The sequence below is a fragment of the Vicia villosa genome, linkage group LG4 (assembly GCF_029867415.1).
Source record: "Vicia villosa cultivar HV-30 ecotype Madison, WI linkage group LG4, Vvil1.0, whole genome shotgun sequence".
NCBI classification, from domain to species: Eukaryota; Viridiplantae; Streptophyta; class Magnoliopsida; order Fabales; family Fabaceae; genus Vicia; species Vicia villosa.
In genome coordinates, this window is record NC_081183.1 from 173,303,337 (window position 1) to 173,331,039 (window position 27,703).

Sequence of the window (27,703 nt, forward strand, 5' to 3'; positions counted from 1 at the left end):
TTTATTATTTTCTCTCTCTTGAAGTTGAAACTATACATTTTTTTTTATCGTCATTCCTTCTTTTTCTCCCTGAAACACTAAACCACTTTAAAAAATTGTTAATTTTTTATACTAAATTAATCATAATTTGATAATAAAAATATGTTGTGTTTTTTTAATTTACCACCATTAATAAAAAAACTTCTTATTTTAAAATAAAAAATTAAATTCACATTATTATTTTCTTTCTCTTGAATAAAGTCATTATACTATTAGCAAAATTAGGATATGCATTATACGTAACAAATTTATATGTTTTGTATTATGAAAATAGTATTCAAAATTTTAATTTAATGTTTAAACATATAATTTTTTAAATATAATATAATTTTTAGTATTCAAAATTTACGTGATTGTTGTTATTAAATTTATTTTTCTTTTTAAAATTTTAGTAATATATTAACTATAAATAAAACTATTATGAAAAATTATTTTGTAATTATTTAGATCCTTATTTGAGATAAAATTTATTTTGAAATTATTTAGACTTTTATAAAATTGAGATTTTGTAATTTTTTTAAACTTATGAAATAACTAAAAAATTTCAGAATTTTTCAAATTAACTTCATAATTGTAATCATGTTAAAAATATGTTAATGGGTAGTCATGAAAATTTAATGATAAATGGTAATCATAAAAAATAATGATAAAAGATAAAAATTTATTAATATAGTCAATTTTATAGCTTGAATAAACTACGATTGTTTTTATAAACGGGAATAAGTTACAAAGCATTTTAAATTTGGGATTTTATATTTATTACACTATCCAATAGAGACTACTTAATGTGATTATTTTAAATATATGAGAATAAATATATATATTATTTACCATACATAGGTTTTAAATTTCTATTTTTTTATAATTGTACATAGATGTAATTACTCTATTAACATATCCATATTTTTATTATTTGTTTAATTTTTAAATATTTTAAGTATACATTAAACGTAGAAACTTTTAATATTTGACGGGAGATGTCATACATTTTAGGTTTGAAAAAAATGATCTAATATCTCAAATAGGTTTAATAAATTTTATTCTCTAACTATGTTTAATTTCTTAATTAAAATTATATTTTTTTAACTTATAAAATTATATTTTTTATATTATAATAATATGTATTAAATGTAGAAACTCTTAAGCATTTAACGGGAGTTGTTATACATTTTATGTTTGGGAAAATGGGCTAATATCTTAAATAGGTTTAATAAATTTTTAGAATTAACTCATTTGGATTAAGCTGGCGTTTCTTGACGGGTAGATGTGAACGTATCTATGAGATACCAGTGATGACGGATCATTTTAATGTCTATCTTTTAACTATTTCTTTTGTTATTGTTTTATATATATTTGAAGCTATAAAATTAATTGACGGGTAGATGTGAATATATATATGAGATATCAGTTATGATTGAAATTACGTGAATATTTATGAACGGCAAAATAAATTATATTATATTTGATATTTCAAACACATCAATTAAATTCTGATAAATAACTATAAGTTATAAATATATTAATGTTATCTAACTGAACATATGATGTCATATTTAATAATTTAGTCATTGATACGTGTAATATGAATCCATACTTTTATTGTTTTTACTTAAAGAGCTAAAAAAAATTGATGTATTATTAGCTCTTTCATTGTTAACTATTATGTTTTTGGGATTAACATTGACTAAAATTTATTTGCATTTTGGTTAAATATATATGGTTGATTTATATAAAAGAATTTTACAAGTGATATTTGGATACATGTAATGTGAAACCTCGACCAGACCCGTGCGATAGCACGGGTTTCCTACTAGTTAGATGTTATAATTAATGAGAATTTATAGAGAAAGAAAAAAAAAGAAAAAGAATGGAATAATGGTGTTAATATGAAATTAAGGATTATTTCATTTTCATTAACGGGGAATACAAATTTTCATTGAAGAACAAATGGGTCAAAGAAACAAGAATACAAGTTTTAATAAAGGCAATTGTATTTCCCAATCTATGGGTTAAAAGCCACCCTTAATACCAATAGTTAGTTGGTCCAATGGTGATTGATGCTGGACTTGATAGGGGGATCACAGTTTGATCTCCCGCAACTGCGATCGAGAGAGGACTTGAGTCACTTGATGTCAAAGCTGATCTCTCAAACCGAACTATACCGATGATGATAAACCAAAAAAAAAAAGTCACCCTTAATAAATTCAAAAATGTCTTTGCTCGTTTGAATATTGGATTTCGAATGCACTTATTTAACAACATAATGACTTTATTAGAGACACTTTTATTCTTCTCAAAATTAATTTGAATATTAATCTCCGAAAATAAACCTAGGAGTGAATCTAGAGAATAATCTCTGGATAGAGACTCATAATAATAAATTATTATGCATCTGTGAAATTTTTTCAAAGTGATTCGAAGATGCGATCCAGAAAACACCCATAACTCTATTTATTACACGTTTTTCATTAAAATTGACATTATTGCATGAGACTCTTTGTCGATTTTAACCAATATTAGATTCATAGGTATTGTATTATCGTGTTTTGGCCTTTAAGTTAGTTGCGTTTCTGGCCTTTACGCAATATAGCGTAAAAAATTCAATTTGAATCGAAATTTTACCGTGTCATTTCATCAGAAAAAATTTAGGGATCAAAGTACCCTATTTTGGGAAAAAAATATAGTACACCATCCAAAAAACCCTAAATTAGTTTCGGAAAAATCTAAAAAAAAATTGTAGACACCTAATTTGATTTTGTTTGATTTTGAGTTGTATATTCAGATTTTTATATATTTATTTTAATCGTTTTTCTAATTTTCAATTATTTTTCTCAATATAAAACATTGTTGGTATATACATATTTGTTGCATTGTTGATACATGAATACTAGGCATGGCTATCTGAACACACCCAATATTAAAAACACAACAGGCCGCTTTACAAATATACATATTCGCATTTTCATAAAAAAAATTGGATTGATCTATAGATGCAACTCCGGAGGGCAACTCACTCGTTAGCATTCAATTTTGTGAGAAATGGATGTGGCTAGAGATGCATTTCTGAAAATTGGAGACATTTTTAGATTTTCACCAAAGATTTGTGAAAAGATATAAAGATGGGAAAAAGGGATTATCTATCCTCTATGCAGTTAAAAGTAGGGGAGGCAAAACGGACTGCCAGTCCTGCCTTAAGCCTCCAAAAAAAGAGCGCGACGTGTAAGTCCTCCAAATTGAAATGGGAATAAATTGTAGCTTGCCCCGCCAAGGTGGCAGGTTGACAGGTGGTGAGCTTGTCTGCCTTTTTCTTCTTCTTTTTTTTGATAGATTAATAATATTTTTTATCTTTTAATTTGATTTTTCACTTATTTTTTAGAACAAATTTTACTTAAAAATATTGCATATTTTTAAAAATAATTGTATAAAATAAAACCATTAAGAATTGGAATAATTAGAATTAACTAAAAAATGGGGGGCTTAAAAATGGGAAAAAAGGATTATCTATCCTCTGTGCAATTAAAAGTAGGGGAGGCAAAACGGACCGCCAGCCTTGCCTTAAGCCGCCAAAAAAGAGAGAGCGACGCGTAAGCCCTCCAAATTGAAATAGGAATAAATTGTAGCTCGCCCCGCTAAGGTGGCGGGTTGACAGGTGGTGAGCTTGTCTGCCTTTTTTTTTCTTCTTTTTTTAATAGATTAATAGTATTTTTTACCTTTCAATTCGATTTTTCACTTATTTTTAAGAACAAATTTTACTAAAAAGTATTGCATATTTTCACAAATAAATTTATAAAATAAAACCATTAAGAATTGGAATAACTAGAATTAACTAAAAAAATGGGGGGCTTAAGGCGGAACGGGTTGAACGAATAGATAAGACAAACTTTGGCGGGCAAAAAATTTTGACGGGGCGAACTTTAGCGAACGGCAGACCCAAAATCTAAGAGTGCGAGAGATTTCAAGATAATGAAGGTGATTTCGTTCATTCTGCGCTTATGACCGAATACGAACCAGTGAACACAGAGGAGGCTCTAAGCGATCCAAAATGGATTTTTGCAATGAAAGGGGAACTAGAATATATTGAAAAGAATGATACTTGGGAGTTAGTTGATCTACCGCTTGGAAAGAAGCCAATTGGTGTGCGTTGGGTCTATAAAGTAGAGGCAAATTCCAAAGCCGAGATAATCAAGTATAAGGCTCGAATGGTAGGAAGGGATTTTTGCAACGTGGAGGTATAGACTTTGAGGAAGTGTTTGCACCTGTGACTAGGCTTGAGACCATCTGATTGGTTATTGTTATTACTAACAAAAATGATTGGGCGTTTATCAAATGGACATCAAATCTGCATTTTTGAACGGTTCGCTCGATGAAGAGGATTATGTAGAGCAGCCCCCCAGATTTGTAATGAAGAATAAAGAGATGAGATACTACAAGTTGCAGAAAACAGTGTAAGATTTGAAACAAGCTCCAAGAGCTTGGAACAAACGCATTGATGGCTTTCTTGTTGATATTGGTTTCAAGCAGTGTGTGTCCGAACATGGTGTCTATGTGAGATCAGATACGAATGATGGTGTGATCATCCTTTGCCTATATGTGGATGATCATTTGATTTCCGACAGATGTAAGAAGAGTATCTCAAGGTTTTATAGTGAAGTCATGAATTAGTTCGAGATGATGGACCTTGGTACATGACATATTTCCTTGGCATAGAGTTCCAACGGTAAAAAATGGAACTGCTCATGCATAAAAGGAGGTAAGCACTTGAGATCTTGAAAAGGTGTGAAATGGAGCATTAAAATGAGGAAATTACACCGTGTGAAGCTAGGCTATAGCTGTCCAAGAGTGAGGATGAGCAACATGTGAATTCAACTAAATATCGAAGAATGATTGGATTATTGCACTACTTGTGCAATACGCGACCGAACTTGGCATTTAGTGTCGATATTGCTACTAGATTCATGGAGAGACCGAAGGTGTCTCATTTGGAGGGGGCAAGAGGATCCTTAGATATGTTAAAGGAAATCTTGGTTGTGGAATCTTTTTTGGGTATCGGATACGGGCCGAAAATGTGATTTATTTGGTTTCACCTATTTCAATTGGTGTGGTGATAGAGATGATAGAAAGTCAATGGTTGGATACATCTATATGTTTGTTAGGACACCAATCTCTTGGTGTTTGAAAAAGGAACCGCTGGTATCAGTCTCGTCTTGTGAGGCCGAGTATATTGCAGCGTCGTTGTGTGCTTGCCAAGCCATGTGGCTTATGAAACTATTGAAGGAGTTGGGTAGCAATGAGGGTGAGGCTACTAAACTTCTTGTTGATAATATTTCTGCAATCAATCTTGCGAAGAATACGATTGCACACAGAATGAGCAAGCATATAGAGATGCAGTTTCATTATTTGAAGGAGATAGTGAGTGAAGGAAAGTTACGATTGTGATATTGTCGAAGTGAGGACCAAGTAGCATATTTCTTAACCAAAGGAGTAACAAATGAGATGTTCAAGAGATTGAATATGAGCTTGAGCATGTTGGACTTGGACCAACAGAAATGAGGTGGTGTGTTGAAAATGTTGTTTCCTGCATTTCAGTTGGTGTAACCGGTTACGGGCCCGTAAAACAGATCCAATGGTGTTGTGTTTGTGGCGTAACTGGTTATGCTATTTGCCGTAACCGATTACACTGTTGGTTACCAGTTTTATTTTCTGTTTTAATTATTTTTGATGATTCCAATCATTTTGTAACTTTGTTGTAGTTGTTAATGTCAATTTCATTTCTCTCTCTCTCTCTCTCTCTCTCTCTCTCTCTCTCTCTCTCTCTCTTAATTCTCTAAACTTCATCTTCTCCAATTGAACCTAATTCTCCACTGATTCACCTTAATTGATTTCTGTATGTTCTAACAGTTTTGAGGATTGTTGATTACTTTCAACAAGGAAATATATTTCACCTTGGTTTTTCATAATACTTGAAAAATATCCAAAAGAAATATTATGTTCTTAATATTTTCTTTGTAGGAATGCTACTAAGGTGTGCTTTTTTATTTATTTATCAAAGTCAAGGATCAGAAAAATTTCTTTTTGACCTCAAAATCAAAATAACATCAAGTGAAAATCGGATATCACCTTGTTAGCTTGGTTCCTTGTAGGAAATAGGGTGGATAATGACTACTCTTGGTTGGATTGGAATACTTTTCTGAACCTTTTTTTTATTAGTTTTTTTGTTGCTGCTTTTCATGTCTATTTCGTGTTGTATTGATGGGTTGTGCACTAAGAATTAGTTAGTACTCTAGTTTGGAAGCTTAATATCGAAAACATCATCGAGAGACTTATATAAAACATGTTCAACCATCAACTTAACTTTAGTAAGTGAAGGTGCCAAGCGGTTAAGAATGTTTGCTTTCTCATTAATTGGAAGACAAAAAGTGATTACGCACTGTGCCAAGTGGTACAATCCAAAATTGGAAGTAAAATTCCTTGAAATGTTTTTCCCAATTTCAAATTTCATAAAGAGGAATCGGAGGTCACACACGTTGAGCTAGGATATTTAGTCATTGCGTGATGCCAATTAAGAAATGTCATGGCCATGATTTTAATGTCATTAATCAAAGTTTTCTCCGATGCAAGTGCTTAGGTGTGATTTTTTTTGTCAAGGCCACCTAAATGGATAGTCTGGACCAGAATGAGATGTTACTAGCAACTTCTTCATAACCTAAAGTTTCCTTTTTATATATCGAAGCAAAATTAATATTCTCATAGGAAGATGAAAAAGACTATATGAGTCTCAAAGCTTTATCTTCATCATCAATCTTGATTCAAATAATTTCTAATTCATAAATAATACCATTTAGAACACTTATATAATCAGATACTTTTGTATGTTCATCGATACGCAAACTATGAAACTGCTCCTTCAACAACAAACAATTTGATATATCATTTCCTTGATATAACCCTTCAAGTTTCTCCTAAAGCTCTTTGACTGACGACGTACCAAGAACATTCGTAAGAATATTTTTAGCCAAAGACATGTGAATTATACTCGAAGCTCTCAAATCTAGTTCCTCCAACTTTTCGTTTTCCATGTTGGAAATATTTCCTTTCAACCTCTTGTGTAATCCTAATTGTATCAAAACATCAGTGACTTGAATTTTTCACAAGCTAAAATTGATTCTTCCATCAAATTTCTCAAAGTCAATCTTCACTACACTTGAAAAACTTGACATGGCAACCAAAAAAATTTCTGCATAAACAAAATTTTCTCAACTACCACAGAGTATAAAATTTCCTTTCTGATGTAGAAGATCAGACTAAAATGCAATCACAGAGCATACTAAAAAATTTATACCTCACCAAACCAAGACTCTTGATACAACTTCTTAGGGAGTCCGGGATAATAGGGAGCACCAATGAGACTAATGCTCCATGACCACAAGAGAGGGAGAAGCCATATTTCTACCTAAAACCTTAAGGTGATAGGTTAATGGGTCCTCTCTCATATAAATCCAACATTCCACCTATTCATAGGCAATGTGGGACTTTAATCACCCCCACTTGCACCCAACAGAAAATACACTAAATGAGATGCGAGTTTTCAGAAACTATTGTTGTAGTGCAGATATCAAGTGTGGTTTTATCGTCTCCATAAGGACTGTCGCACCCCAATTTTTGACCTACCAATTTCATTTGTTCTTGATCATGTTGCATTTATACATCTTTTAATTCAATCGTCACATTTTTGCATATCTTGAAAAATCGACCTTTTAGTAAGGTCAACAAAAAAAATATAGATTTCATTCGCATGTTTTAACTTTTGGTTTAACTTCATTTATAAAAAATATATAAAAAAAAAGTCTTTTAATTTTTTAGTTTTTAGGTCTTTAATTTAATTTTGTTAATTTATTTTTACTATTTAGATTTAGTATTTTGTCTATGTTATTTTTAGTTTTATAGGAATGTATATAAAAAATTTAGTCAAGTTTTTATTTTCTGTTCCATTTAAATTTAGATATTTTGCATTATTTTCAAAGCAAAAAAAAACAAAAGAAATAATAAATATATCAAATATGTTTTAGTCATTAGTTTTATTTTCTTTATTATTATTATTATTATTATTATTATTTTCTTCTAGTTAATTTCTTTTTGGTATTGAGATTTCTTTTTATTGTCATCATTTTTATTATTATTAGTTTAGATTTATTTATCATTTAATCAAAAATGTATAACAAAATGGGCTTGTTAAGTGTTAGGCCCAATTCATTTTATGTTTTTTTAATCCAATTTACAAAATTCAAACAAAAAAGAGAACAACAAATTTTGCAGCATTTTTGTCCTCATCTTTCACCTCCCACGCCACGCCTCTTCACCATCCCTTATGTCCAAAACTCTGCTATCACTACACTGCAGCCTGCTCTTATCCAAACTTTGCACCAAAAGGACCGTGACAAAACCTGTGATCATAAAACATAAAAAAAAGTTACTACAAATGTTCAAAATATCACCAACATTTTCCCCCCAATTTTCATCTCAGCTCACATTAAAACCCTAATCTTTTCACTATAAAAAGGGGACATTCGTTAACAGCAGGGGGAGGAGAAAAAAAACTTAGAGGGGAGGAGAAAAAACTTAGAGAAATTCTGCCAAAAATCACACCGAAATTCTTCCTCCAAACAACCAGTTCTTTTCCAAACCATTTTCAAACTCAGTGAACCTTTCAAAGACCATTCCACCTGCAGAAACTCGTTGAAAACTTATTCCACCTTTATTCATGTCCAACTCGCAACAATTTTCACTTTCAGATTCATAAACCATACACAACCATTCCTTCAAACTTCTTCACTCACAGCAAGACCAAACACTCGAACCTCTCACTCACTCAAACCGCAACACAACACGCACACACAGCAAGAAAAACGCAAGCAGAAGAGAGAAAGAAGATAAAGAATTTACCTGGGAGAAGCTTGAAGCCTATTATCTATTGTTGGTGATTCTCTTTAACTCTTGCGATGCATATTCCTTTTTTTGATGTTCTTCTTTCGTTTCTACGCCATTAACACCGTTGTAACATATAACTGTGAATAATAATGGATTGGGGAAGGATTGATTCGGGGTTTGTGCTATTATTGCGTTGATTTTGTTTGTATGTGATGTTTGTTAACCCGGAAACGAACTGAGAGATTGAGACATAGAGAAAGCAGAGTGAGGCCGAGAGCAAATCGTGAGAGAGAAGAGTGTTTTGTTGTTGTGTTCGCAGAGTGAGAATCGCAAGAGATATTGAGAGATTTGTGCGAGAGACTTCTGTGAGAAAGAACCGTGAGTTTAAACCGTGAGAAAAGCGAGAGCGTGAGAGAGGCAGACAAGAGAGAACATTAGGGTTCTCTAAATTTCGTTCAACTTTTGGAGTTTTGGTAGAAAGGTGCTTCGGATCCGGTTCAAACCGATCCGACCCTGTTTGTATTTTTCTCCTTTTTTGTGGACATTGTTTGTTACTGGGCCACACTCCCCCCATTGGAATTTACACCCCCGGCCCAATGGGTCCTTTTTTTAGTTTTTTTCAAATGATTTTTATTAATTGTCTTCACTTCCATTTTATTTTAATATTTGTTTTATTTCCTAATGTGACAAAATATGTTTAGATTCAGATATTAGTAAAAAATATAAAATATGTCTTTTTAATTAACTTTACAAAAAAATGTTTATTTATTTGTTTATTTTATTTACTATATTTATTAAGAGAGAAAAAAATACATTATTTTGTACATATAGAATTCCTTTCCAAATACTTCAAAATGATACAAAAATAGCCTTTTTTAATTAATTGAATCGAGTCTTGAGTTTTAATTGGAGAAGAAGGGTTTGTACGTACCTATACAAATTGTTCTTAAACATTTAGGCGATGACCGTTAAGCCTTTGTTTGGATGTTTAGACTCCATTAAAGACTCTTTCAAACTCGATTTAATTCACCTTTTTTTTTTACAAAAAACGCTTTTCTTTTAACATTCAAATCATTTTATCTATAATGGAAAGAAGAGTTTGTACGTACTTGTACAATTTGTTCTTTAAACATTTAGGCGATGGCCGTTAAGCCATTGTTTGAGTGTTTAAACTCCATTAAAGACTTCTCAAACTCGATTTAGTTCACCTTTCTAACAAAAATGCTTTCTTTTAACATTCAAATCATTTTATCTACAATGGAAAGAAGGGTTTGTACGTACTTGTACAAGTTGTTCTTTAAACATTTAGGCGATGGCCGTTAAGCCATTGTTTGGATGTTTAAACTCCATTAAAGACTTTATAAAAATCAATTTAACAAACACTCTTTCAAGTATCTTAAGCGATGGCCGTTAAGCTTTTGTTTAAATACTTGGATCCAATTAAATATCTTTCAACTCTTCAAATCAATCTTTTTTCATAACCTACGAGGAGGTTGTACGTACTTGTACAATTTTCTCTTTCAAACATTTGAGCGATGGCTGTTAAGCTTTTGTTTAAATGTTTGACTTCTTCTAACAAACAAACTTTCAACTCATTCACACCCTTTTACATTCTAAAACACTTTTTTACAAAAACGAGACACTTATTCAATTTCAATACGAACATACTTCCACATGTGAAGATCTAACATCTTCCACTCGAATGCGATGATGGCCAAAATCATGTCTTATCTTGATTTAATTATCCATTCTTGTAGTGATATCATATCCATGTGCGCGTAGTATTTCCATTTGAAAGCGATCGAGTACCTCTCGCTAAAATCAACCAACAAATTCGGCGTTTTAGCCCGAACTACGATTGCTCTGACTTTCCCATTGCACTAGGGAATACGTAGGCACAAGATACAAACGTCTTGGCGAGCACAATAATAAAAATCTTTTTTTTGTTTCTTCATTCTTTCCAACCTAATAAATAACGCAAGTAGATAATAAGCTAACAATCACAAGATTAACTAAATGGGTCCCATCGAGTACGATGGAGGTGAGGGGTGCTAATACCTTCCCCTTGCTTAACCGACTCCCGAACCTAAATTTGGTTGCGATGACCATCTTATCCGTTTTCTTTTCATTCATGGGTTTTATCGATATTTTCCCTTTCCTTCTTGGAATAAATAAAGTTCGGTGGCGACTCTGTTGTACTCCGAGCGCGTGGAAACGCGTCGAGTCACATTTTTACCGCTACAGAAAGTGGCGACTCTGCTGGGGATAACCTAAGAGAGTCAACCCTAGTTTAGTTTTTCTTGTATTATTGTTAGCTTTATTTATTTGTTTATTTATTGCCTTTATTATTTGATTTCTTATTTTATGATTGGAATATCTTGTTTTTTTGGCACTTTGTGGACAAAGCTCTACACCCGAGCTCAAGAAACACATAAGATAAGATGGTGGGTTAGTATTAAACTTGCTTGACGTAGTGTCAAGTGGGAGATACTAATACCCCGCCTAGAGTAGGTCCTTTGAGAAGATGTCTTTGATTAAGTAAGTTATTTACTTGAGCGATGATGTTTTCAATTTGGATCGTTAACTCTAGGGACCTTTAGAAAAACCCTTAAACCATGACTTTTTAGGAAATGGTGGTTTCGCACCCAACTTGCGTAACGTAACTATTATCGTGGGTAAGTGCGAAAACCACACTCAGAATAGGCTTCATTTGAAAACATGGTTGTGTGGGAAGTTATTTGCTAGATGATCAAGTTTTCAAAAGTAGCTTGTAACTCTGAGAACTGTGTCTAGAACCTTGTCGAAAAAACCTTAGAACTATCCTGTTGTGTGCCACTTTGTGCTAAGAAATCAGAATATTTCTGTTCCATATGATTTGAAATCCATTACATATTAATCATTCATGACATACATGCATCCATATTCATTCGAGTTATCAACTCATACCGTCTGTATTCATCTTCAACAGTCTTCTGTTAACCGTCAAGCTGGTTCCTCCACACGATTACGAGACTAGAGCCAACGTTAGAAGAAGAATGGCAGATCAAGAGCAACACAATGCTGAAGTCAGAATGGAGATTGAAGATTTGAAGTCAGGAATGACTAAGCTCACTGAAATGTTGCAAGTTCTGATTGCTAGAGGAGAACCACCTCAAAGGACTGTCATTCAAGAAATCACCGATGATGTTGAAGACCCTATTCCTGTTCAGAGGCCCGCCACTACTTGGCCTGAGTTTGGTTTACCTCCAAATTATTCTCCGCCTCATGCCACTGCTGCTATGTTAGGTCAACCTTCACGACCAATGTTCCAAACACCAATCATGACTGAGTCTCAGCCAATTGTGCACACTGCTGCCCAAACCACTTTTGGAAATCCTCTCTTTGAATACCAGGCTGGAGACCATCAAAGTGAAAGCCAAAAAGAAGCTGGTGATATTGACGAAGTCAAAGAACAATATCAAATCCTGGAGAAAAGATTAAGAGCTATGGAAGGCGCTGATTACTTTGGGGTCGCTGCTGAAAACATGTGTTTAGTTTCTGATTTGGACATACCTGCAAAGTTCAAAACTCCTGAGTTTGAAAAATACAAAGGGTACACTTGTCCAAGAAGTCATTTGACCATGTACTACCGCAAGATGTCTGCCTATACCAAGAACGACAAATTGTTGATTCACTGTTTTCAAGATAGTCTGACTGGTGCTTCTCTAAAATGGTATATGGGACTGGAGAAGAGTCGTATCCATTGTTTTCAAGATCTGACTGATGCTTTCATGAAACAGTACAAGTATAATCTAGACATGGCTCCTGACCGCCGTCAACTACAGAACATGTCTCAAAGAGAAAGAGAGTCCTTCAAGGAGTACGCTCAACGCTGGAGAGAGCTAGCTTCTCAAGTGGAACCTCCTTTGGCTGAAAAGGAACTGGCTGGAATGTTTATGGACACTCTCTCACCCTTCTATTGGGAGAAGATGATTGGAAGCGTATCCTCCAACTTTACTGATTTGGTGACCATTGGTCAAAGGCTAGAGGAAGGAGTTAAGAAAGGCAAGGTTGTCAATGCTGGTGAGTCCTCTAATGGGGCAAGGAAGTCTTTTGGAAACTTCCATAGGAAAAAGGAAGGAGAAACAAATGCTGTGAGTGACGAAGGAAGAAGACCTCGTCAAAGAACTAATAACTATGATCAACCAATTGTGGTTACTGTTGCTCCTGTGACCAAAGCTCCACAAGTTCAAGCTCCTCAACCTCAGGCTGCCAACCGAGATCAGAATCGTGGTAGGACGACTTATGATCCTATTCCCATGACCTACACTGAGTTATACCCTGCATTGGTCGCGAAAGGTCTAATTACAACAAGAGCTTTTACTCCTCCGAATCCTCTTCCACCCGGTTTCAGATCCGATCTGCATTGTGAATTTCATCAAGGTGGTGCTGGCCATAATTTGGAAAGCTGTTTCGCGTTGAAGGCTAGAGTGCAAGAACTGATGAGGGCAAATCTGTTATACTTCAAAGACATCAATCCCAACGTTGTCGACAACCCTTTGCCCGAGCATGACAAAAGTGGCTGAAGATTGAGAATGGCAACCTACTTCCCTAAAGCCAAGTGTTTCGTGATAGGATAGCTCCTCCTTGTCACCGATTAGTCACTAGGCCTTGTTTTCCTGTTGTTTGTAATTTCCTTGTTTATCTTGTGTACTGCATTTGAATTTTGTTTGTTCTTGATTATTAATTTTAATGAAATGAGCATTGCGTGTTTCAATTCAATCCATTGTGTTCATCTTTATACTTTATCTTTAAAAAAAAAACAACAAAAATATATCTCTTGTTCTTTTTCTTTATGCAAAGATTGGAGGGAGGATGATGAAAACAAAATACCAAAGTTGTTGAATTATATGATTTCAAATAAAACTTTGTTGATGATGTACAGGCATTGTTTCAATTCCCAAACACTGGAGAAATAAGGAAGTTAATCCCTAGCCAACCCTTTGAGCCTGCGAAGTTAGAGTTTCTTTGTAAACGAAAAAACCCGCAATTTTAACCTGGGGCAGGGTAGTTCTCAGTTAGTATGTTTATGCATTCAAGGAAATCATCAAGTACGCCTTTCAATAAGGGTTTCAATCAAAGGTGACCAAGATGGTTATCATTAATCATTCTCAAGGCAGTCACTATCTTTCCAATACAAAGAAAATATTCCAAAAAAAGCAAGCCCGCTAAGTCAACACCTATGAAGGAGACTTAGGCAAAACTGGGGCATCCCGCTGACTGTGATCTCAAATGAAACAGTTCAGGCAAAAGTTAGGGATATAAAGCAAAAAGGAGAAGTCAATAAATTCCTTGAACAACCATAAAACGTTATGACTATCAAAAGTAAGAAGTGACTGTCATCTCAAAGATTCCCTTGGTCTTTAAACCATTATCATTATCATAGGTGCAATTCCAAAGCCTCTTGGAACATGAATGTATAATTTGAATTAACTGAACGTAGGATTGGAGATCATCACGAAGAATGGGGTGGGTACAAATATATTTTGAGCCTATATCCTTTGTTTCTATAACCGTGAACCAAGCCACGTTACAACCCTCAAAAGACCTAACTGAAGCAAGGTTTCTTTTGAAAGCATACTACAACAAGGTTGCGTTAACCTGACTCCTAAAGATTTTTGCAAATTGTTTGTTTTACCATACCTTTTGCTTTATCCATCAATTTGATTGTCTTGACAATTGTGTTTGGACTTTTGATTCATTTTCTTTACATCAATAACATCATTCCAATAATGATCTTGATTTCAAATTACGCTTTGAACATTGCATTAAAATTACCATTTTTGAATGAACATTTCATTTGCAAGTACTTATCTTTCAAGGAAGTTCAAACAACCAAGAGACTTGATCAGTGATCCTATCAGGGGCACGACACTTCAAGGACCTCGTGTTCAAGACTTATACTAGGGCATGTGTTCCTGACATTCATTTCAAGAACTGAAGCAAGGATCATTTAGCAAGCAGTCAATCAGGGGCATTCTTCTTCAGCGATCCCCAATCATTTTATCAGTCCTTCTTAAAAGGATCATCGGCGTGGCAAAACCATGTTGGCAAAGTTCTCGTGTTGAGGAATCAGAGTTCCAATCCTCCCTCACAAAAAAAAAAGTCTACCTCATTTATCATAATCAATTACATCACATTAATCATTCACATCTCATGCATAGAAAAATTCAATATCATGCATCGAAACAAAATGCATACTCATCTGCATTCTTTCAATGCCACATTGTTATCAACACTTTATCTGGTTATCAAAGCCCAACTTACTTGGCATCTACCAAAACAATGTTTGTCTCTTCATCCAAAGCTACTGTTGGATTTGTATTTGTCTCTTTTCTTCCAATGCTACTATTGGATGTCTTCTTGTTTCTCCCCGTCCAATGCTACTATTGGATGTCTTTTGTTCCTCTTCCTCCAAGGCTACTATTGGATTTGTATTTGTTTCTCTCTGTCTAAAGCTACTGTTGGACATGATGTTTCTCACCTTTTATCCAAAGCTACTGTTGGATACCACAATCCTTAGTAAAGTGTTATTCAAAGCTACTGTTGAATGATCTTTACATCTCTGAGCTGAAATACAATTCTTTTCTCATCCAAAGCCACTATTGGATGTTCTTGAGTTTGTTTTCTCATCCAATGCTCCTATTGGATGTTCGCTCATATTTTCCAAAATTGGTATCCATGTCATCTACTGCTCCTCAGGATGACTCTGATATATTTTCTGGTTCAGGTTTCCTTTTTGCATTCAAAGCCACTGTTGAATCTCTTTGGTTTCCGTATTATCCAAAGCTACTGTTGGATTGTCCCCGATATTTTTCAGAGTTTGGATTCCATTCGTTCAAAGCTACTGTTGGACGCCTCTGTTATATCTCTGAGTTTGAAGGTTTCCTCTTGCATTCAAAGCCACTGTTGAGTCTTGTTGGTTTCCTTCCATCCGAAGCTACTGTCGGATGTCTCCGGTGTTTCCCCAGAGTTTGGATTATTTTCATATTCATTCAAAGCCACTCTTGAATGTATTTGATATTTGATGTCGTCTAAGGCCACTCTTAGACGCTCCTTCCCGATTTTTGTTTCAGATTCATTCAAAGCCACTATTGGATGTCTCTGATGACTTCCGCCGTCTAAAGCTACTCTTAGACATTCCTTATCTTTTCTTACCCAGAGTTTTATCCCTCATTTCCAAAGTTTTTCCATCAACAGTTTGTCTCTCGTGGTGCCGCATTCCCCACAGAGAATCGAGTCTGTCTCATATCATATTGCATTTCAACATAACAAAATCCATGCATTGCATTTCATTTGCGTAAGGACAAAAATTCGGGTCTTTTGTATTTAATTACCTTTCGCCATTGATACCACAAAGACTTAAGTCTTCCATGTTATCTGGCTCAAGATAATTAAATAGGGGCATCTGTCGCACCCCAATTTTTGACCTACCAATTTCATTTGTTCTTGATCATGTTGCATATTTATACATCTTTTAATTCAATCGTCACATTTTTGCATATCTTGAAAAATCGACCTTTTAGTAAGGTCAACAAAAAAAATATAGATTTCATTCGCATGTTTTAACTTTTGGTTTAACTTCATTTATAAAAAATATATAAAAAAAAAGTCTTTTAATTTTTTAGTTTTTAGGTCTTTAATTTAATTTTGTTAATTTATTTTTACTATTTAGATTTAGTATTTTGTCTATGTTATTTTTAGTTTTATAGGAATGTATATAAAAAATTTAGTCAAGTTTTTATTTTCTGTTCCATTTAAATTTAGATATTTTGCATTATTTTCAAAGCAAAAAAAAAACAAAAGAAATAATAAATATATCAAATATGTTTTAGTCATTAGTTTTATTTTCTTTATTATTATTATTATTATTATTATTATTATTATTATTATTATTATTATTATTATTATTATTATTATTTTCTTCTAGTTAATTTCTTTTTGGTATTGAGATTTCTTTTTATTGTCATCATTTTTATTATTATTAGTTTAGATTTATTTATCATTTAATCAAAAATGTATAACAAAATGGGCTTGTTAAGTGTTAGGCCCAATTCATTTTATGTTTTTTTAATCCAATTTACAAAATTCAAACAAAAAAGAGAACAACAAATTTTGCAGCATTTTTGTCCTCATCTTTCACCTCCCACGCCACGCCTCTTCACCATCCCTTATGTCCAAAACTCTGCTATCACTACACTGCAGCCTGCTCTTATCCAAACTTTGCACCAAAAGGACCGTGACAAAACCTGTGATCATAAAACATAAAAAAAAGTTACTACAAATGTTCAAAATATCACCAACATTTTCCCCCCAATTTTCATCTCAGCTCACATTAAAACCCTAATCTTTTCACTATAAAAAGGGGACATTCGTTAACAGCAGGGGGAGGAGAAAAAAAACTTAGAGGGGAGGAGAAAAAACTTAGAGAAATTCTGCCAAAAATCACACCGAAATTCTTCCTCCAAACAACCAGTTCTTTTCCAAACCATTTTCAAACTCAGTGAACCTTTCAAAGACCATTCCACCTGCAGAAACTCGTTGAAAACTTATTCCACCTTTATTCATGTCCAACTCGCAACAATTTTCACTTTCAGATTCATAAACCATACACAACCATTCCTTCAAACTTCTTCACTCACAGCAAGACCAAACACTCGAACCTCTCACTCACTCAAACCGCAACACAACACGCACACACAGCAAGAAAAACGCAAGCAGAAGAGAGAAAGAAGATAAAGAATTTACCTGGGAGAAGCTTGAAGCCTATTATCTATTGTTGGTGATTCTCTTTAACTCTTGCGATGCATATTCCTTTTTTTGATGTTCTTCTTTCGTTTCTACGCCATTAACACCGTTGTAACATATAACTGTGAATAATAATGGATTGGGGAAGGATTGATTCGGGGTTTGTGCTATTATTGCGTTGATTTTGTTTGTATGTGATGTTTGTTAACCCGGAAACGAACTGAGAGATTGAGACATAGAGAAAGCAGAGTGAGGCCGAGAGCAAATCGTGAGAGAGAAGAGTGTTTTGTTGTTGTGTTCGCAGAGTGAGAATCGCAAGAGATATTGAGAGATTTGTGCGAGAGACTTCTGTGAGAAAGAACCGTGAGTTTAAACCGTGAGAAAAGCGAGAGCGTGAGAGAGGCAGACAAGAGAGAACATTAGGGTTCTCTAAATTTCGTTCAACTTTTGGAGTTTTGGTAGAAAGGTGCTTCGGATCCGGTTCAAACCGATCCGACCCTGTTTGTATTTTTCTCCTTTTTTGTGGACATTGTTTGTTACTGGGCCACACTCCCCCCATTGGAATTTACACCCCCGGCCCAATGGGTCCTTTTTTTAGTTTTTTTCAAATGATCTTTATTAATTGTCTTCACTTCCATTTTATTTTAATATTTGTTTTATTTCCTAATGTGACAAAATATGTTTAGATTCAGATATTAGTAAAAAATATAAAATATGTCTTTTTAATTAACTTTACAAAAAAATGTTTATTTATTTGTTTATTTTATTTACTATATTTATTAAGAGAGAAAAAAATACATTATTTTGTACATATAGAATTCCTTTCCAAATACTTCAAAATGATACAAAAATAGCCTTTTTTAATTAATTGAATCGAGTCTTGAGTTTTAATTGGAGAAGAAGGGTTTGTACGTACCTATACAAATTGTTCTTAAACATTTAGGCGATGACCGTTAAGCCTTTGTTTGGATGTTTAGACTCCATTAAAGACTCTTTCAAACTCGATTTAATTCACCTTTTTTTTTTACAAAAAACGCTTTTCTTTTAACATTCAAATCATTTTATCTATAATGGAAAGAAGAGTTTGTACGTACTTGTACAATTTGTTCTTTAAACATTTAGGCGATGGCCGTTAAGCCATTGTTTGAGTGTTTAAACTCCATTAAAGACTTCTCAAACTCGATTTAGTTCACCTTTCTAACAAAAATGCTTTCTTTTAACATTCAAATCATTTTATCTACAATGGAAAGAAGGGTTTGTACGTACTTGTACAAGTTGTTCTTTAAAAATTTAGGCGATGGCCGTTAAGCCATTGTTTGGATGTTTAAACTCCATTAAAGACTTTATAAAAATCAATTTAACAAACACTCTTTCAAGTATCTTAAGCGATGGCCGTTAAGCTTTTGTTTAAATACTTGGATCCAATTAAATATCTTTCAACTCTTCAAATCAATCTTTTTTCATAACCTACGAGGAGGTTGTACGTACTTGTACAATTTTCTCTTTCAAACATTTGAGCGATGGCTGTTAAGCTTTTGTTTAAATGTTTGACTTCTTCTAACAAACAAACTTTCAACTCATTCACACCCTTTTACATTCTAAAACACTTTTTACAAAAACGAGACACTTATTCAATTTCAATACGAACATACTTCCACATGTGAAGATCTAACATCTTCCACTCGAATGCGATGATGGCCAAAATCATGTCTTATCTTGATTTAGTTATCCATTCTTGTAGTGATATCATATCCATGTGCGCGTAGTATTTCCATTTGAAAGCGATCGAGTACCTCTCGCTAAAATCAACCAACAAATTCGGCGTTTTAGCCCGAACTACGATTGCTCTGACTTTCCCATTGCACTAGGGAATACGTAGGCACAAGATACAAACGTCTTGGCGAGCACAATAATAAAAATCTTTTTTTTGTTTCTTCATTCTTTCCAACCTAATAAATAACGCAAGTAGATAATAAGCTAACAATCACAAGATTAACTAAATGGGTCCCATCGAGTACGATGGAGGTGAGGGGTGCTAATACCTTCCCCTTGCTTAACCGACTCCCGAACCTAAATTTGGTTGCGATGACCATCTTATCCGTTTTCTTTTCATTCATGGGTTTTATCGATATTTTCCCTTTCCTTCTTGGAATAAATAAAGTTCGGTGGCGACTCTGTTGTACTCCGAGCGCGTGGAAACGCGTCGAGTCACATTTTTACCGCTACAAGGACAAGTTGCATTTTGGAAAATGTTCAATAGTTTTTGTTACTTTAAGGATGTTATATCAAGTGTCGAATTTGATTGTGAATATAGAAGGTAAAATAAACCTTGATGTTTAACAATTGAGAAAAATTGATGGGGTTAAATTTCATTGACCTATTCTCATGTTGATTACCGGCTGAAGCTCTCATTGCAACTCATGTATGAGTCAATGATGTAAGATCAGTAGTATTACCTAATGGACGATCTCTCAGCCTATTAACCAATACAACATCATTAAGTTTCAACATTTTATATAGATATTAAACCTAAATATATGTCTAGATGTTAATATATCCAATAGATGAAAAGCTCTGATCTAATAATGACCTGAACCTTTCAAATATTAGGTCATACCATGAATGTTTTAGTTAGCTAATCTAAAATAAGCATTGAGATCAAAGAATTCATCAATATTCAAGCTTAAGAAGAAATACATATAACACCATTATTCAGATAAAAACATGAGTTCTAAGACAACTACGTCTAACCTAGGCAAAAATAAAAATAGTAGCGCTTACTCATCCAAGATTTACAATTAAGCCCTGGAATAAATATGTTGAAAATAATTTGTTGTCGATTCCTCATACAACACCTCTTCCCTCAATATTTCTCTCTTTTCCTCTTCAATTGTGTTCCTCACTCCCTACTAAGATAACTATAACAAGTCCTAACAAGACCTCTCAAATATTTCCATGATATATGAAACTAAATAGACTGAACCCTTATTTATTATGGTCATGCTTTCCATTATTGCTAAGCAATCTCTAAAATTTTCTTAACGCGCCTGCAATCTTCCTCTTTAAGAAATTCTAGCTCATCAACAAGTAGTATTAGTCGCCAGGCTTATCCAGTAGGCCTCTAGCTCGCTTAGCGAGCTAACCCTTTTTTTGCCTTGAAGTAGCTTAGCCTTGAAGCTTTTTGACACACTATACCTTACTTAGCACGCCTGCTTGCGAGTTTTGGCGCACGGCTAAGGTTTGTTTAGCCTTTTTCTTCATATTTCTTGCTTAGCGATGTATGTTCCTTGGCTAAGCGAGCCTTGATTTTTGAATTGCATGTTTTGTCTAATTTTGGTTTTTTCTTGGTCCTTTTTTCTATACTTGATAAATACACAGTTAAAGAGTTCACACAAGCACTTAATTATATTTTCATGATGAATTAGGGGTTTCTCATTGATTACCTACAAAAGAAGTTAATAAGTGCTTATGCCATTTATGTATTTATATAATTTATCAACTATCCCCAACTTATGTTTTTGTTTGTCGTATAACAAAATCTATCTAAATAGTTTAGAAATTTATTATGCAATGATCCTAAAAGATCTCAAGACTTGATTAAAAAGTTTTTGAAATTATTTTGAAGTATGACATGATTTTTGTTCAAATTCAAGTTAATAATCAATATTATAAGCATCCATAGACTTAGTATGAAGATAAAAAATTTGCTTTACCAAATTATGATTTAAAACATGTTTTGATCAAATGTCAGTTATTCATCAAAATCATTATCCCACTTATGTATAACTTAAATAGATTAGTGTTGCCATCAATTATTAGATCATGTATTACCTATAGAAATATTTTACAGTTTGTCTAAGCAATATAACAATATACAAAATCAGTCATGTATCACAAAGATCTTTGTTTTTGGATGTAATGTGGTTAGGCTACAAGAATCTTGGGTTTTTTGGGATTGAGATGTGTCTTCCAGATAAGAGAGAAATATTTGATGTTTTATTTTTTTCAAAAAAATCACTTTCTTTTTGCACCTTTATTTTTGGTACCTTCTCATTGTTCTTCATGCTGAGATTCTCGTATTGCTTGCATAGAGACTGCAACTTCACCTTCTTTATTGATGTGTCATCGCCATAGCACCACACAAATATATCCCACACATATTTTGTCGTCGTCACGTTGGCGATCTTCTCACACACCTTCATATCCACATAGTGATGGATATAAAACAACGCCTCTAGATTCCTTCTTCCTCGTTTCACGTTGCGTATTTCTTTGCGCTTTTGTTGCGCTTGTTGCAACCAGTGTGTAACCGTTATTGACGAGATCAAGAACATCTTGAGCTCCAAACAACACACGTATCTGACTCGACCACTGGTTCCAATTCTTTCCATTGAATACTGGAAGCTTTGTATTCAAGCTACCGTTTCTGCCGTTTATCTTTGATATTGTGAAAATCACTCAATTCTTATCAACACTCATGTTTCCCAATTCTGTATAATCAAGAAATGTGATTCTTCTTCGATTTGAACTTCAATTTAGTGTAAATATGAAGAACTAAATCGATCGCACACCTCACGTACACTCATGTTTCTCTAAACCAGAACGGGAGCTTTAGGTATCAATTTGTTGAAGTTAATAGTAGAAAACCTCCATTAAAGCACATGATGAAGAAGAAGATGAAAGAATTGTAGAATGGGAAAAAAAAGAGAAACGTGTAACTAATTTCTATCTTAAAAGTGAAAATAGAATTTTATTACCAATGAAACTCACTTTAAATTTATGTATTAAAGCTAAATTCAAATGCAAATCAAAATAATCTCAAATACAAATGAAAGCTAAATGCAACTTAAACAAATTGACTTGAATTCTTGAATTTGTATTACATTTCAAAAACTTTTTATTAAACTTATGTTTGAAAAATAATAAATAAAGAGTACTAGGCTTTTGATAAATTGTGTCCAAGAGTTTGATAGCCTTAGCATTAGCTAGCTAGCTAGCTAGCTCATTGTAGATTATATTGCGATCTTAATATATAGTTAAAAGGAGATTATATATGCATGTGCAATATTAATTCATTAGAATATATAGCATGGCCTAATGTTTGAAAAAGACGCTTCAAAATCATTCCAATAATTAAGTTAATTAAGGTAATAAATCGTTTATATTAATTATAATGAGTCTTTTTAATATTGATTAATTAAATATTAAGACGTACGAAGCTATAGCTTCTCTAAAACGACGTGGCTACATCTTCTTTTCTATTATCATAATTATAATTATAATTACTTGGCTATCAATTAATTGCATGATTAGAAAACGGGTAAAGCGATTAGGTATGGAAAGAAAGTACACCTCTAATAGAAATATTTGGATTGTTGGGATAAGGATTAGGGGCATATAGACACATAATTGAAAATGTTAGATAAATAATATCTGTAGATAAACACGTACTGATAAAAGTTGTAGCCATTATCAACATAGAGAAATAATTTCAAATAGTTTGAGTTGGATAGTTGGGTAAGCAATATCTTCATTTTATATTCGCAACAAAAAAATTCTTCTTGTCTCAAGGTTGCAATCAAAATATATTTAGGATTGTTGTACGTAGATATAAATTGTTGTTAATTTATAGTTTGATCTTAGAATTTAATCTAACACATTTATATATGTAAAATCAATTTATAAAATGAAGAGTTACGTTTGATATAAAAAATTTAGATACATTATCTACCAATATTAAACTTGAGATTTTTTCATTAGAAAATCTATTTTGACAAGTAAAAGGAGGGTTCGCCAACCTATTTCAAAAATATATAAGGAGACTCAAAGAATTTGCTATAGAGAAAGAAGTGAGTTTTTAGTCTCACGTTGTTTAAAAAAATAAGGATTGAACACTTTATAAGTGAGATGATTTATACACTTATCACCTTAAAGTTTTTAGTGAAAAAATTGGGTATTTCTCGCTTGTTTGAGTGAGTCTTTGGTCTTTAAGTGACTGTTTGATCAAATATGAATGCTTCTCTCTCATACTGACCCTACAGAGGTATCAGAGCTAGATTTCAGTAAGGGACCGACTATTTATGTTGAAAATCTTCTTGACATGGTGGTCAAGTGGCATGCTCCGCCGAACTGTCCATGACTAGATAAGAGTGTCTTTCAACGACAGTATAAACATGTGTATGAATGAACTTCTGCTTAAAAGAGAACATAATGGATAGACTCACACTTTAGAGGTGAATTTTTAATCTTTTAGATAAGTGTTTGACCAAATTTAAATATTTAAATATTCTCAATTGAAGGATGACACAACATTTGGTGTCAATGACCAATTTTAATGTATCCTACAAAGGCATGGACTAATTTAACCATTTACTTAAAAATTTTTTTACAAGAATGAAAAACGCAAATAAATACTAATATTTATGACCAACTAATTAAGTGAAATTTGTCTATTTTTTAATACATTTGTTCAGTCTCATATGCGTGGATATAAATAGTAGAAGATTTAAATCAATACATCAATACATTTTAATATCATAATAAATTTTCATATTGACTCTAATATAATTTTTTTTAATCGGTAAAATGAAGGATGTAGCTTATTAAACTTAAATAAGAATATATTTAATCCTATGCAATACTTAGATATTTCTCAACAATACAAAATAACATATACCATAGCACCACAATAGTAAAATATGATTAAACATGTGATTTTTCAAAAATATTTTTTATACGGTTAATGAATCATAACGACATGCAATACTTGGATATTTCGAAATAAAACAAAACATTTAATAGATTGTTAAAAATATTTAATTTGTTTTCTAATTATTTCTAAAACTGTTTCTTTAACTAATTGTGATTTTTATCAGTATAATTTTGTTACACTAGGATATATAGTGTTAGTGCATAATTACCAACTAGATAAGACTATTTACCTATCCTTTTTAACATAATACTCAATCGCATGAAAGTAGAAATGTAGATAATGCGCATCAACTTTTCTTTTCTACATCTAATGGCCATCTAGTGCCATTAGTGGATATTCGATTAAGTAATTAATTTCATTATTCATATTATATATTATAACACTAATATTTTGACTCTTATGCTAAACTTTGAGTATAAATATAGAGATTGATAACCACACTCATGCACTCATCCCAAGCAAACACATATAAGTTTCTCTTCCTCAAAAATACAAAGAAATCCAAAGAGGAAGTGAGATTAATATTCATAAGATGAGTGAGTTAACATGTTGTGAGAAAGTGAATGCATGGCTAAGAAACTCAAAGGTGTACTTGCTTATAATAAGCTTGCAATTTGGTTCTGCTGGCATGTATGTTCTCACCATGGATGCTCTTAATAAGGGAATGAGTCATTATGTTTTTGTGGTTTATCGTAATGTTATTGCCACCGTTGCTCTTGCTCCATTCGCATTCTTTCTCGAAAGGTATAAATAATTCCTTTCTTGAATACTATATATTATATCAATAAATAATAATAACTTTTTACTAGGAAAAAAATGATAACTAATTAACTATTGGTTTATTTATTTGTAATACTTTGTTCAGGAAAATTAGGCCAAAGATGACAGTGCGAATATTTTCGGAAATTATGGCACTTGGATTTGTAGAGTATGTAATTTTATCTTATACTTAAATTGAGTAAATTAAATTTTTATTAGGTTGTAGATGATGATATATTATTTTTTGTTTATATGTGTATTTAATGTTATTTATAGGATAATACTCGATCAGTGTTTCACGTTTTTGGGAATGAAGCTAACATCAGCATCTTTTGCTTCTGCGGTTATGAATTCCGTACCTTCCATCACCTTTGTACTTGCAATCATATTTAGGTAAGATACTCATTTAAATTATATAATATATATATAGTAAATTTATTATTATTATTATTATTATTATTATTATTATTATTATTATTATTATTATTATTATTATTATTATTATTATTATTATGCTGTGTCCTTCAAGGATTCCACTCCCACACTCACGCATGCCATTATTTAGTGGTCTTAGTTCATTTTCTATAAAAGAATAATTTGAATTTAATTTTATAAAATGTTTGATGTGTTTAATTGGAGAGATTAATTAATTAAAATGAGATATGATTTATGTTTGAGCAGAATGGAGAGGATGAAACTTAGGGAGATAGGATGTCAAGCGAAAGTGATTGGCACAGTGGTGAGTCTTGGTGGTGCTTTTCTTATGGCACTATACAAAGGTCCTGTTCTTCAAATTGCTGGTTCTTCAGCAGCAACACAGATGCACCAACCTGAAAATGTGAATGATCCCACAGGTTCACACTGGCTTCTTGGTGCATTGTTCCTCATCATCGGTTGCGTTGGTTTCTCTGCTTTCTACATTTTACAAGTAAGTTTCACTATCGACACTACTGAATAAAGATGTGTATGGTCCTCTGACAAGTGTTAGTGTTTTATATTAAAATATATTTTATTATGTTTAATTTATTTATTTTTAAAAATAATTATTGATTTTGATGTATTAGTTGATATCGTATCTCATATTTGTGTTTGGGTTGTTTGAAGTTGAAGTTATCTAACTAAAACATATACTTATGAATTACAGGCCATAACATTAAGAAAGTATCCGGCAGAAATGTCTCTTGCCACATGGGTTTGTTTCATTGGTGCACTTCAAAGTAGTGCAGTAACTATTTTCATGGAGCGCCACAACCCTGAAGCTTGGGCTTTGGGCCTGGACTCTAGACTCTTCGCTTCAGTATACGCGGTTAGTAAAAAGGCCCAATTTGCCCATTTAAACTCGAAAACCCATATACAATTTATAAAATTAAGCATATATATATATATATATATATATATATATATATATATATATATATATATATCCTAAATTTAATTTTTGACATTCATTTTGTTGTAATGTGTTTATACAGGGAATAGTAACTTCAGCAATTCAATTTTACGTGCAAGGTTCTGTAATTAAAACCATGGGGCCTGTTTTTGTTACTGCTTTTAATCCTCTTCGTATGATTATAGTCACGGCCTTAGCTTGTATCGCCCTCTCAGAAAAACTTCATCTTGGAAGGTACTACTTTAGTAACCAAAAACGTGTTCCTAACATTCTTCTTAATCTAATACAAAAAATTAATCAATTATGTGATTTGTTTTATGCATGTCACAGCATTGTTGGAGGAGTCGTGGTGGTTACAGGATTATATCTTGTTGTATGGGGCAAATCGAAGGAACAAAAAAGTATCACGTTAGAAGAAGAGTCCCCGCAAAAAATCTCCCTGCAAGGACAACAACAATTACCTATTACTGTCTCCAAAGTTGATGATAATGCTAATACTAATAAAGCTCAATTGGTCGCGATTGTGGATCTAACAAGTACAGAGAGACAATGATCACAATAACATTAAGTGGTCGCGTTATTGGGATGTTTGTGACAATGGCTTAGTAACATCATCTACTGAATTGTGATTTTACATGTTGTAGAAAAATATCCATTTCAAGATTTGGATGATTTTGTTTTGTTTTTGTTTTTGTTCTTGAGTTTTGCTTCGAACAAAATATGAAAGGGATGTCTTCCTTTTGTATTGCATTGTTGACTTTGACAAAATAAATAAATAAAAGAACTTCAATTATGTCTATTTCATTACAACCAATAAGAAAAAGATATTAAAGTTTATGGACCAGATATCAATCAATGTAACTGAATTCAGAATATGAATGATTTCTTTGAAACCAATTTATTATAACCATGTACAAAAAATTATGAGAATTTTATGAATGAAGAAAGTTCCATTGAGAAAAATGTCATCAGTGATCAAAATCAAATAACATTTACCTCATTACTGGTGTCACAAGCTTTTGCATCTAGTTAGTTCAAAATATGCTACCACTGATTTTTAATTTATTCCCTATGAGGTTGTTAGATTATGA

At 32.8% G+C, this 27,703-nt stretch overlaps 1 protein-coding gene across 1 annotated transcript; it reads left to right on the forward strand.

Annotated features, from left to right (window-relative positions):
• The first annotated feature begins 24,903 nt into the window (after window positions 1-24,903).
• LOC131595982 (WAT1-related protein At4g08290-like) lies at window positions 24,904-27,411 on the forward strand. Its single transcript, XM_058868522.1, has 7 exons — window positions 24,904-25,207; window positions 25,329-25,391; window positions 25,499-25,615; window positions 25,904-26,150; window positions 26,367-26,528; window positions 26,695-26,846; window positions 26,943-27,411. The coding sequence occupies exons 1-7, from the start codon at window positions 24,996-24,998 to the stop codon at window positions 27,163-27,165; spliced, it is 1,176 nt and encodes a 391-aa protein (XP_058724505.1). The 5' UTR covers window positions 24,904-24,995; the 3' UTR covers window positions 27,166-27,411.
• The last annotated feature ends 292 nt before the right edge of the window (window positions 27,412-27,703 follow it).

Coding starts and splice junctions, on each gene's coding strand:
- LOC131595982 (XM_058868522.1), top strand. CDS start 24,996: ATGAGTGAGTTAACATGTTGTGAGAAAGTGAATGCATGGCTAAGAAAC. Junction 25,208..25,328: donor TTCGCATTCTTTCTCGAAAG/GTATAAATAATT, acceptor TACTTTGTTCAG/GAAAATTAGGCCAAAGATGA. Junction 26,847..26,942: donor GAAAAACTTCATCTTGGAAG/GTACTACTTTAG, acceptor TGCATGTCACAG/CATTGTTGGAGGAGTCGTGG.